Genomic DNA, 14,207 nt, shown 5'->3' with positions numbered 1-14,207 from the left:
GAAATCTGCTTGTGTGAAATTATGTGCCTGCCCTTGGTACAAACCTGGAGTTAGTTTTTATAAAAATGGAGAATGAAGCACTCTGACCATCTTGAGCTGTTTTCACTCTCAAAACCTCAGGTAACACGAACAACAAAAAAAAAACACAATAGATTTCAAAATGTAGTCATTTTTTTCCAAAAAGTAAACCAACATTCAGAAACCAGGTTGGCAAAAATAAGTACACCCTATAATTCAGTAACATGTAAGGAGCTGCGCACAAATGAATTAGCTCAATATCAATGAACTGAAGCAATGTTGTAAAGAAGAGTGGGCCAAAATTTCTCCAGAATGATCTGAAAGACTGATACTACAGAAAATATTTATTTCAAGTTATTGTTGCTAAAGGTGGTTGTACATGTTACTGAATTATAGGGTGTACTTCTTGTTTCCCACCTGGTTTCTGAATGCTGGTTTCCTTTTTTTGGAAAAAAATGACTACATATTGAAATCTGTTTTTTTTTTTGTCACCTGAGGTTATTTGTTTGTTTATAGAAGTTGGTGACGACCACACAATTGTTATTTAGGCTCTGATAATTAAAAACATAGAATTGAAGGAGGGTGTACTTTCTTTTCCCCATGAACATAGGTATATACTACATTTCCTAAAAAATATAAGACATTATAACACAAAAAGATACTTCCAGTGGAAAAGAAAGAAAGGGGGGGGGGGGGGGGGGGTTGTCATGACTCTGTCAGTTTCCAGACCTAATTTTCAGAAGGAGTGCTTGACATCTTGCAGAGTTATAACAGATATGTCAAGCAGAATGAGTAAAGATTAGCCAAGCAATCTATCTGTCATGAGCGGTGGAGGCAGATGGATTTAAGTGCAAAACATTTATTACCGTTCCAATCATAACGTGAATCATGGTCAAACAGGCAGAGGTCGATCATCAGGCAAAACAATGCAATAAATATCAAAGTGGATAGTGAAACCGTACGTCAAAAAAACCCAGAGATAATCAGCAGGGAAAACAATGCTTAGAAATACGCACAGAAATGTCAAACCTTGCAAGGTTTAGTGATAGAGAGAGGTCCTGTGTATATATGTTAGATTGGATTCACACTGGCTTCTGGATTGGCACTGGATCCAGATGTGACAGTGGCCAGGTTGAAACAGATATGTCAAGAAGAATATCATCTTCAAGAATGTCGTGGAGAATAAGGAATATAACAGCTGACAGAAACAGAAAGCTGCAAAGATGATATGCAGGCGAGGTTGGCGGCAGTTACAGATTCCTTGGCATGCACATACGAGAGAACATTATTATCACATTGAGAAAGGGAGGTTCAAACATACATTATTTCAATAAAAGCTTCAGTTAAATATTTGTGTAGACCGTTTAACAATAGACATTGTCACAAAGTAGAAATAATGATGCCGATTTAGATCCCTAATGAGCAGCCAGAGTCAAAAGTGGCAAGGAAAAACTCCCTGAGACATCATGAGGAAGAAACTGTGAGAGGAACCCATCCTCTTCTGAGTGAAAATAACGTACAAACTTTAAAAGACTTACATAAAAAGTGCACGCTGGTTTATTAGTAAATTCTACCGAGCATTGCCTCTTTCATGTAAACAAAATAACTAATCTGTAAGTGGCATTAGTGTATGCTGTCTAAACTTCACACTGGCATTTGTCATGTGTCTTGATATCTTTTTTTTTTAATGTCTAAAATCTAATCTGTGTTCTATTCTACAGCTGTGTCTCTCGCACTAGCACTGAACGGCGTCTTCACAAACACCATTAAGTTGATAGTTGGCAGGTAATACATGATTCGGTTTGTATTTCTGTTTGCATCAGCACTTATGAATTTCATATTGCTTTAATGACATCTTTTCACTGATGTAATGTAGGACTTGGACTTGCCAGTATGTAATTTATCAGAACTATGTGGAAATGATGAAGAAAGTTTTAATACTTAAAAAACTTATAATGAGCTAATGAAAAGATTATTCTGTGTCCACTAATAGGATTAGTAATCCTATTGTTAATTATTATTTAATGCTTTACTGATATGTATGGCAAACCCTGTAAATCTGGTTTGTTTTTCTGCTCATTTTAATGACTAGTAGTTGCCATGCATTTAAAGCCCAGGCCCAACATATATTTCAATATATTACCAGGTTTGAACTTACTGCCCCAGTAATAATTATATTTTTATCGCCTGTTCATAGCTGCACATAGTATTTTGAGTTGAGTTTATAGAAGTGTAGCTTTAACCTGTAACCAAATAGCATATGCTCAAAAACCAAATAGACACATTTAGGTATGCCTTGTTTGAAAGTCAGCAAATTCAGCTAATTAATTTTTAAGAAATAGATTACATTACATATCCTTGGATCATTGTGATTGCAAACTGCTTGCACTGTAACTTGTGCACTCGTATAAACTCGAGGACTTCAAGCTCATTTTACGTTTCAGGCCAAGACCAGATTACTTTTACCGCTGCTTCCCAGACGGCCAGGTGAATGCGAAAATGCTGTGCACAGGAGAACCAGGCCTGGTGTCTGAGGGCCGAAAGAGTTTTCCCAGCAGCCACTCATCCTGTAAGTGTAATATCTCTCTGAAACACCTTGGAGACTATATTGTGCTGATGCATACCCTATTTATTCCTGAAAGTAACTTTTAGTTGCCTCAGGAGTCCAAAACTTTCTTAGCCTGACTCTATTGTCCAGTCAGTAACTGGGTAAATGAAGTAGTTTGAGCTTTAAAAGATGTTTTGAAGTTCAGCATACAAGAGGTTTATTTCACATGAAATTATGATCCTGGATGAACAGGTCACAGAGACGGCTGGTGCCAAATAAAGTCCACTTTCTTGTAGAATGTGATGAAAGGAATAGATTCCTGGAGCTATAAGGCTTTTATTGAAGCAAAACACTTAGCGCACATATAAAAAGAAAAAAAAAAAGCTTTCGAAAAAGCATAGCATGTGCTAGATTTATTAGATGCGTGGAGTACCGACAGGACTTTAGTTCTCATTAAATTGCTATACGGCATCAAACGAGCAGTGAACTTCTTGCCCACTAGCCCCTTTTTTACATGCCATGTGCCTATGACACACCTCAATCTACACTCACATACACTCATATCTAACTGACATGAAACATGCCCAGATTTATTCAGGTATTGCGATAGTGAGAGAATCAAAGGAAAACTTCAGCAAGCTACAGTTATCCAATTCATGAAAAATGAATTGAGAGGAAAGAAAATTTCAGTGAAGCTGCATTAGAGGTACTTGTGTTGTGTCAAAGGTGTCTGAAAATAATTTTTTTTTCTTAATTCTTAAAAATGGTACAAAACCTTTGCAGTTTTACAGCCTTCTGCAGTTCTTTTTGTTTTTTTTTACTGAAATTACTGGTACCATGTGGGTGTATAATTTTTTTTTTTAATTTTTAAGGATAAAATCAGGTCAAAAATGGAACTTCACCCACAGGTTGTTATGTGAACTCTATTTATGGGTAGATTTTTATTCATATTAGCACTGGAATAGGTCAGATTTAATTAACGATCTATTTATAAATATAGACAAATTCCCAATCTGAAGCACCAGCTGCAGAAACGCTGCGGTACTTGAGTCAAGTAATGCCAAGCCTCATAGAAGGTTCCACAGGATTCTGACTGTGTTCGTGGTGGAAGGAATATGCAGAAAGGAATAATCAAATAAAATGTAGAAAATCTCATCTGGCATGTTATAGTGAAAATACTGTAAAATTATGTTATACTGTAAAATTATGTGCCATGGCATCCAAGCATCTTTGAATAACCCAGGCATGAGGATCACATCACGGTGCCTTTAGTACATAAAGTTACATGAGAAAGCTTTTAACGCTTTAGGTTTGGTCCCTGTGCCCACTGTAGCCTCAGATTCTTGTTCTTGGCTGACAGGAGTGGAATATGTTCTGGAATATGTTCTGAAATTATATGTTGTTTTGCTGTTGTAGCCCATCTGCCTCAAGGTTCAACATGTGCATTCTGAGATGCTTTTCTGCTCACCACGGTTGTAAAGAGTGGTTATTTAAGTTACCATAGCCTTCCTGGCAGCTCAAACCAGTCTGGCCTCCCTTTCCTCCTCTGTCCTCTGACCTCTCTCATTAACAAGGGATAACAGTCTGCAGAACTGCTGCTTGCTGGATGTTTTTTGTTTTTCACACCATTCTGTGTAAACTCTGCGAAAAATCCCAGGAGATCAGCAGTTTCTGAAATACTCAAACCACCCCATCTGGCACCAACAACCATACCACAGTCAAAGTCACTGATATTTCTTTTCCCCACATCAGATTGATGTGAAAATTAACTGAAAATCTTGACCTATACTTGCATGATATTGTGCATTGCCCTGCTGCCAAGTGATTGGCTGACTGGATAATTGCATGAATAAGTCAACTAATGTCCCAACTTAAAAACAGCCATTCATTAAGGATTAGACATCTGTATTAGACATGTATCAAGTGGTACATCAAGTTGTTGTATGTGTATTTGACACCTGGTCTAAAATCCTCTGTAAATGTCTCACTATCTTTGTGTTATGCAATTGAAGCCCTTTTGAAATATTTGAAGTATGTTGAAGTGGATCAGAATGTTGTCTGTTATCCCAAAACTGCTCTTGCTTATAAATGACATACTTGAGGTAGACAAATGAGAAGAAACCCCTCCATCCATCTATCTTTATATCGAATTATGAGTAAGATGTTTGTCCCAAATAAATCTGGGTATTAACTCTTCTTAACTCCAGTTCTTAACTCTTGAGACAAAAAAAAACCAGTGACTCTCAATTGTAAGTCTAATGCTGCATTTGTGGTTCCTTGTAATTGGTAATTTGCAAGTTGTAATGACATCATTTCCCACCTCGTCACGTTTAATGTGTGAAGTGGGAAAAAAAAAAACATGGACGCCTCCACAAAAGTGTGTCTTGTGTTTGACTGTGAGAGCACATAAAGCTCATAAAAAGCTACTTTAACTGCAGTTTTAAAGTTACAGGCAATAGAGTGGCTATTGGAACTGTTTTATTATAGTGATCTTCAGACATTCATGCAACATTTTGGACTGAAAATGGAGCACAACAAGCGAGCCAGAGTACAATAGCAATAATCTAGCTAGCAGACAATAGCAAGTACTGTTAGCAAGCGTTAGCAACAAGCTAGCCGGCTAACGTTAGTGATAACTATAATGTTGATGATTACCTTCTCAAAACAGTGATTAATATGGTCAGTATTATGGATTTTACCAAGTACCGTGTCTGTTCTAACGCCAATACTGTTATAAACTCATTTAAAAGTAGAGAAGGAGGACTTTACACTGTTCACAGCGTGAGCGGCCATGTTGATTTGACGGCACTCTGTAAACAGGGAAGGAACTGGTTGAGAAGTTGAGAAGACTACCCAAGTTGAAAAGTTGAAATTGCAAGTTGATAGGACGTTTTTTCGGTGGCTTTTCCCTGTTGTAGGCGAGGAATTACAAGTTGCAACTTCGCCTTGAGCGCGGCATTAAACTAAGCACGAAGTACACCATGAAACTGGCGTACAATGCATAGTGAAGCTGCATGTCATTTTGATCTATTGGCTATGCATCACTGTAACCCTAGCAGCATGTCCTGAGGCATTATAGGCAGACAATACAGCATCTGTCTCCACATTGCACAAAATGCACAAATCTTGCAGTAAGTCATAGTCAGAGCTGCATTTTGCATCATATTAATATTTACATTTAATTTCAATATAGACTTAACTTCTTAAGTTTCTTTTGATACTTCATAGTAGGCCATCTCCATTTTTTATTATAGAGTTTGTCTGACACTTATCTTGTTCTTACGCTTTCTAATATTCTATTTCAATATATTATATTACACTCATTAATTTAATAGCACTCAATAACTTAAGAGACACATTATACTGATTAACAGGTTACTGCTCATAAGGCAAATATTTGGCACATTGCGATTTCTCTAGTGATTAAGGTCAAACAAAAGCAAATGGCTTGTTAAACATTATGATTTTTTGTCATGAATTTCATGCATGATTTGTAAAGAAAAAGCAGGCCTGAAAATATTCAAAATTATTAAATTAAGATGCCATTGCCCAGTTTTAATATAAATGACCATTAATAGATCTGCCTTTTTAATCCAATCTGGCAGATGGTCATAAAGAACAGATTGGTAGCTGAAGACTGAATTTAAACAATAATGCAAATTATTAGAATGACTTTATTGCTTTCAGTTCTGTACTAAAATGAATTAATGTAAATATGTGCATATACAAGTGCTCAGAACTAGAAGAAAAGAAGTAATGTTTACTTGAGCCGATTGCATACGTACGTGGGGGTGTGGTTTTTGAGCTTGATTTGCATATGCGTTCACAGAACTTTAAACTGCTTTCATTTTTAGCGTTATGAATGATTTGTTTTCAATATTTCTTGTTTTATGTCAGCTTTAAGGCCTAAGGCTATTGTATTATGAAATGTTTTGAAAGATCATGTTTCCTTGGTTCACCCTCTTTATGTTTCTCAGTCAGGTGTGTGGTGTGTGTATGTGTGTACTCGGAAGTTAGTTAAATAGTCCTGTTAGGTTCTGCCAGTTTAGTCTGTATAAAGGGTTGTTGTAGTGCTGCCTATTGGTGGAGCCATTAAAGGTATTAGTGACCATTAAATAATAATACTGTGTACTTTTTACAGTGTTGAGATGTATGTAGATCACTTAACTCAAGTGTGAGTAAAATTTACCTATATAAAAAAAAGAAAACTGCTAGTTACATTTACTTAGATTTTTATGAGAATAATCCTTGGTTTAATCTTTTTAAACAATATTTAAATATTTTTAGTTAAATTTACTACATTTTTTGGGTGGAAATTGCTCCCACATTTTTCTTGACTAAATTTCACTCCAGGTGGCCTGACAATCCATATGTCACATATGTAACTTTCTTTTCTACTACCTTTCATTCCAGAGCACTGTGGCGGTTTCCTTCAGAACTAACAGAGGCAATCCACAATCCACACACACTACATGTATGTGGACACCTAACCATCACAATCATACTGTATGTGCTTGTTGAACATCCCATTCCCATCCCATTCCACTTCTCTGGGAAAGCTTTATGCTATATTTTGGAAGGCACACACATGGATGTGATGGTCAGGTGTCCACATAATTTTGGCCGTATGATGTAATATCAAAGTTCAACCTGTAAAATATGGCGATTGTCCACAAGTGACACGCCTCTTAGAGCAATCCAGGATAGCGATTACACAGGAACATCCCGAAAGCATGCTTGTGCAATCACTTCGTTTACACAGTGGGCTCGCCTGTTTTAATACCCACCAAAGAGCAGAAACAGTTGTGCAGACAGGCCAGGGCACACACTCAACTCCAAGAGCACATACACAGCAAAATCCCCACTGTTGGATTAACACCCAGTGTTGAATTAACACCCTACAGTGTTTACATATGTCCAATTGGACATAAAGGAACTCCAAAAGTGTTAAATCAACACTCTGGGTGTTAATTCAACACAAGGTTTTGCTGCTGTAGGTTTGAAAGGTTTATGAACATCCTACAGAGTCAATATTAATGCAATTCGCTGACTTTTCCTGGCTGAAATGAAGCAACAGTTTTTGAAAAGATAAAAAAATAATAGATATCAGTGCCAAAGCACAAATTATGAAGAATTTGTGCCTTGGATCATGACCAACTGCTTTCTTTTGTTGAGGAAGTAGGAATTTGTCAGCTAATGGAGCATGTTTAAACGGCTAAAGCATCTCTTCTTTTTCATTGCCTGCTTTAGCAGTAATCATTTTTTTCCAGCTAAATTACCTTGCAATTTCCTTTTATACAATTATTATATTGCATACTTTAGCCACAATAAGTGTTTTTTTTCTAAGTTTTCTTAGTTTTTTAATGATGTTTCATTCAAGCAAAGAAAAAAAGTTTTTTTTTTTTGTAAAAAACAATGAAAACAATTTTCATTTCAGTGAATCAGTATTTACTAGTGTGTATGACTAATAATTAACCCTAACCCAAATTGCTCTGGGTGATTGAAAACCTTCATAAAAAAAATGAAACAAATGAGTCAGCTCTTCAGTAAGGTACCGCTGAAAATGAAGGAGTTTGACACTAAGACTTTGTACGCCTCCTCCATGCCTGTCAGGGAAAACAGAATGCGTTATCCGAACATTATCATCACTTCTGAACATCCCACTTGAATGCAGCAGGAGGATCTGTGAGATGTATGTGTAAGCACCAGGTGGGCTTTGCATAGTCGAAATTGCCTGTATATTATTAATGCGGGCATCAGCACTTCTAAATAAATGCATTTGCAGCGTGTCTAAACTTTTCAACCTTCAAATCTTTCCCAGCGTCAGGTCAAACGAATAACTGTTTCCACCCAAATGAGACGCAAAACTTTAAATTAAATCATTTTAATGACTAACAGGATTCTCCTACCAAGCCCCCTACCAAGTCGAAAGTTATTTATATGCTTATTTGATATTCCTTTTTTAATTTTTGTTTTTGTTGTGATTTTGACAATGAGTGAAATCTTCATCTCATGTCCTAAGAAGCTACTCCAAAGACTACTTGACCTAAATTGAGTCATGTATCAAGAATCAAGAATCTAGAGATGCGGAAAATTACCGAACACACTCCCTATTATGAGTATCAGTATTTATATCATTGTTCATATTATAATCGCAGTATTGCAGACTGGACAGTCAATAAAACTATAAATCATCTATCAATCTTTGGTTATTTATAGGAATTCCACCAAACAAAGTCGTAACTTTTAAATACAGCTTATGTAAATTCTTATGAATTAGAAATCATGTGACCAAGTTGCTTCTACAGATAACACAATTGCACTAATAATTTCAAAATTACATAGCAAACTCTTAACATACGTAGAGAACAAGAGGTCAAATGAAAGCCTAATTTTTTTAGTCTGCATTGTTTATTGCAAATAAATGTCACAAAAGCGTATCATTATTTTTCTACATAATTTCCATCTGGTTCATTGCAAGTGTTCCAACACTTAATGAGTGTCTGGATTCTTCTGGGAAAAAATCAATTCAGTTCTAATTTATGTCACTCTTTGAACGTTTTTATTTGCCTCACCCTTGTATATGTGCCAGAATTGTTTACACCCCTAAGGAATATTTTAAATAAATGCAAACAAATTGTCATTCTTGAAACACTTTCCTTGGTTTCCCCTGGTTATAAATATAAATTTACACACACGCCTTAGTTATCCATTACAGTGGGAAAAAAATAAGCACTTTGAAGACAAAAAGAGACAGATGGATGTTGGCCTACACAAAACTAGCCCAGTCTCACCCAAAAAACATTTGCATTCAACTTATTTGCAGCACCTTTTATAAGTTGAATATCATTTCTCACTTTCACTCGAACGCTCCGTATAGCACGATCTGCACCAGCGTTATTTAACCAAGCCCACCTCTACTACTATGCTATTTGAATAACATAAATATGTAATAAATAATTTTTCCTCTTTTTTAAACATATTGAGCACAATCACTAAAGTTTGTGTTTTTCATAACATACAGTATGATTAGACTTGATTAGAAAGTTTTTATATTCTCAGTAGCCTAAAGCATTTACAGCTTAAAACCTATCTACATTTTGAAAATACCTGCATTACGGTATCGCATTAGACCGTGACTTACAAGCCCAATGGTGTTTGCAGAGAAGACGAGAAGTTAGGCTTATTCTAATCATACAGTCAGGTCCATAAATATTGGGACATCGACACAATTCTAACATTTTTGGCTCTATACACCACCACAATGGATTTGAAACGAACAAGATGTGCTTTAACTGCAGAGTGTCAGCTTTAATTTGAGGGTATTTACATCCAAATCAGGTGAACGGTGTAGGAATTACAACAGTTTGCATATGTGCCTCCCACATATCGATCTGAAAGTTTTAATATTTTGTGCTTGTGCTTGTGACATTTAATGTATAGAAGGTGCTTCAGTTGCATAAGTTGCATGTAACTTTTTTTTCTGTTAGACTGGGTTACACAAATCAGGTAATATATATATACTGATCAGCTATAACATTAAATCCACCTGTCTAATATTGTGTAGGTCCCCCTTGTGCCATCAAAACAGCTCTGACCCATCGAGACATGGACTCAACAAGACCTCTGAAGGGTGTGCTGTGGTATCTGGCACCAAGACATTAGCAGCAGATCCTTTAAGTCCTGTAAGTTGCGAGGTGGGGCCTCCATGGATCGCACTTGATGGCCAGCACACCCCACAGAAGCTCGATAGGCTTGAGCTCTGGGGAATTTGGAGGCGTTGAAGTCATAAACAGATATAATACCATTCATCATAATTAGGGCTTTAAAAAAAGGTTCACATGTTTGAAACAGTTGGAAATCTGTGTCAATTTTGTCAGAAATTGGACCAATGAGCACACTGTCTCACAGTTTAATTGATTCTTGTGGGTTTCAAAATCAACTGTTAAATGACACTTTCATAACAACAAGCTGTTTGGGAAAATTGCAAGAAAGAAACCCTTCCTGAGAGCATCTCACAAAATTCACCAAGCGTCGTTAGAAGTATAACTGGCAGGGTGTTATGGCAGGGTGTTTTGTGGTCAGATCAAAAATAATCTGCACTACGGGAAAAAAAAAAGATGCTTTTTTATAGATGAATTCATTTTCATTCATTTTCATGAAGGGTGGCAATAATTCTGAAGGGCACAGTAAACCTATTGTATAAATGCTAACATTTTTCTTGGTATGATGGCATGTAATGTAATGATGGAATGTAATCGTGAAAGATTGTATAATAATTGCTCCCTTTCACAACAGCTTTATGGGATTGATTAATAGTAGTTAAGCAAAAATTCAAAGGGGGGGATGTAAACAAAGCAGGAAGTAGAACAGACAGGCATGTTCACGGGGGAAAATATATACAAATACACATACTGCATACATGTACATTAGGATGGGAAAAAGGCATGAAAAAGAAAAAAGGAAGACATGAAATAGGGGTAACTATATACAGTAGAAGGCTGGTAGACCTAGCAGAACTGTGTAGATTTGACATATACGGTACTAAATATTAATGTATTATAGATGTAAGTTCAACTAGGCATTATTTTTATTCATGTGTGTTTGTGAAAATAAATAAATATATATATGTGTACCAATCTCAGGAGTATGCCACTCAGAGAACACAGCAGAACCAGGATAAGAACTCAAGTAAGCATTTTTATTTGGCACAATACATAAACCGTAACGCAAAACTTTTCAAAACAAAAGTAGCAGCCTTCTAGTTTTCTTGCCACTTTCTGCTCAGGTTTTGCTTTAGTTTGCTTTGCCACACACACACACACATACACACACATACGCTCAGCTCACTAATCAGGGACAGAAAGAAAGAGAGAGGGATCACATAAACATAACGGACAGGGTTCAGATGTGCATCAGTAGTCATTACTCCACACACCTCCCTCCAACTGCAGACCCACTCTAGCCATGCCCCTCCCTGCTCTAGTACACTTTGTGTGTGTACGTGTTAGCATGGTTTAATGCGTCTGTGCGTTATGTATATCTGGTTCTTGTGGTGAGAACATTCTGATGCGTTAAGTTCATCCTAGGATTTTAAGGTGACGTAAATGAGTTTTCTTTTAAATAACTAAAACAGTAAGAATATCTTTCAATGTGCCTTTCAGATTTCCAATTCGAATAACCAAGGACACATACGGAACGTTATAATGAAATGTTGCAGCCGAGAAACAGCACAGAATGACAGCACTTTGCACAAATGTCAAGAGGGCATGCGTAACCAAAATGCATGGATGTAATTTAGTGTACAACGTGTGCATTTATCTGAATCTGTAAACCTTATGATGTGCTGTGTAATGCATGTATGAATGTGAATAACCTTGTACTACAGAAGCTCTATGCTAATGACTTTCGTCAAAAGTGAATTTAAGCGAGTGGATTGAGCCGTTCTTAATTTTTAGATCCTGTTTTTAATTAGGAGTGATGTAGGATAGAATTTTAAGTAGAGAGGTTTAGCTGCATTTGACACTTGATTTGATTTGCTGATCTTGTGTAGCAATGTAAAAAAAAAAAAAAGAGTTGCTTGGAATGTTGATTTTCTTGATACCAGATGTTCTTGATACTAAAAGCAAACTGTAACTCTCATAGAGGTTATTCAGATGTGTAGTGTTGTGCTGCCTTTCTTTCATTGGAGTGTTTATTCGTTCATCTACGCTAACAACTTTATTCTGTTCAGCGTCACCGTGGATCCGGAGCCTCTCCTGGAAACAGTGGGTGTGAGGCAGGAATACACCCTGGATAGGACCCAGGACACAGTGCACACACTCATTCACACACACACTAGCTAATAAGGGGTAATTTAGCTAGTACACCTAATAGCATGTTTTGGAAGGTGGGAGGAAACCAGAGAACCCACAGGAAACCCACATAGACACGGGGAGAAGATTTGAAACTCTGCACAGACAGTAACTCTGACGAGCTCAGTATGGTTCCTCACGTCATCTCAGGTAGTACTTCCTTGCCAGTCAGAATAACTTTCACTTCTGCCTCTGAGTAATTACATTTCTTTCGCCATTTTGGCCTCATTTCCTGCTTTGGGCTGACTGTTAGCTTTACCTTTTATGGAGTTTTGTGGGCGTCATTAAATGCAAATGAAATGTGCTTTGCACTCTTACGGCTGGTTGGCATTCATCAACATACACGTGTGTGTGAAATAAATCAGTGTTACAGAAACTTCCATAACTCTGGCAGAAATGTTTAGGTTTGGCCTAAGAAAACATTTACTGTACACACAACCTTCCATTGTTACTGTAACTGACAATGTGATAAGTGCATGTGTAATAGAGAACAGTGAACCAGTGCAGGCTGCTATTTTAATTTAATGCAACTCTGTAGTTTAAATAAACTACAAAGCAACATTATATTCATGATACTCAACAACCTCTGCGTGTCCTAGCTCAGCTTATTTTGTGTTCAACTAATTAGAAGTGTCTTTGTGTTCCAAGCTGAACTTAATTAGTTACTGTATCAGAGCAGTAGATATATGAGGCAGATTAGAGTTTTGTTGGAGTGGATTTCAATCTGTATAAGATCAGCACAAGGGTAATAGCTTTTGTAATGTTCCCCATAGAGCTTTAACAAGCAGTTGCAGTTATGGGTCCGTTCCTAAGGGGTCTAATAATATTTCTGCTCATCCTTTACAGAAAAAAATAGCACTAATTTGCCATTTGAATGTTTAAGTTTAGTCATCTACATCTTCAGCTAATGCCCATAATACATTATATACGGCCAAAAGTATGTGGACACCTGACCATCACACCAATATGTGGGTCTTCCCCAAACTGTTTCAACAAATGAATGAACACAAATCCCCACAGCCATGCACCAAAATCTAGTGGAAAGCCTTCCCTGAAGAGTGGAGGTTATTATAGCAGCAAAGGGGGACTAAATCTGGAATGGGATGTTCAACAAGCAAGTATGTGTGTGATGGTCAGGTGTCCACAAACTTTTGGCCATGTAGTGTATGGTCAAACCTACGTTTTCAAACTTCTCCTAAACAAAGGTATCAGATACATTTTCCAACCAAGACACACTGACAAAGAACCAACACATCTAAGCCTTCTTAATTTTGTTAACTAAAATATATAAACGCCTTTTCTATATTGATTATTATAGATAACCTAAATAATATACAGCAGAGGTATTCAGCTAAAGTTTGCATAAATTTCCTTGCTTACAAAAGTCCGGATATGCAACAGATATGACTGAATGATGACAACAGTCGCATTTAATGCTCACTCATCAGTGATTAGTTCATGGTTATAAATAAGATAAATCAATTTGAAGTGAAGAATAAACATATCCTTCTCTGTCTAATTATCTTTAAAGATTTTTTTTTTTTTTTTTTAACAAGCCGTGTTGACAGTTCACTAATCAAATCAGAGAGGATAAATGAAATAAAAATGTATGGATGCTTGTGAAAACTCTTTGCTTCCTCTATGAAATGCCTTCAGCTAAATAACTCACATAAATATATATGATTGGCCACAACAGATGATAGGTTACAGAAGGCACAAAGTTTTATGTTTAGAATACATAAATTTATTTTTCATGTATTTTTTTGAGTGCTCGGCTTGAAGTTGAC

General features: G+C 36.6%; 1 protein-coding gene across 1 annotated transcript in view; it reads left to right on the top strand.

The window, feature by feature from the left end:
• plpp4 (phospholipid phosphatase 4) overlaps nucleotides 1–14,207 on the top strand; it is a 92,743-nt gene that overhangs the window by 63,915 nt on the left and 14,621 nt on the right. Inside the window, exons 4-5 of the mRNA XM_026939066.3 lie at nucleotides 1,740–1,803; nucleotides 2,463–2,587. Of these exons, the coding sequence (XP_026794867.3) occupies nucleotides 1,740–1,803; nucleotides 2,463–2,587 (189 nt within the window). The remainder of the gene's footprint in view (nucleotides 1–1,739; nucleotides 1,804–2,462; nucleotides 2,588–14,207) is intronic.

This window comes from Pangasianodon hypophthalmus, chromosome 3, assembly GCF_027358585.1.
Source record: "Pangasianodon hypophthalmus isolate fPanHyp1 chromosome 3, fPanHyp1.pri, whole genome shotgun sequence".
NCBI lineage: Eukaryota > Metazoa > Chordata > Actinopteri > Siluriformes > Pangasiidae > Pangasianodon > Pangasianodon hypophthalmus.
Note: the sequence above shows the minus strand (reverse complement) of the source record. Positions and strands in the feature narration are given on the sequence as shown.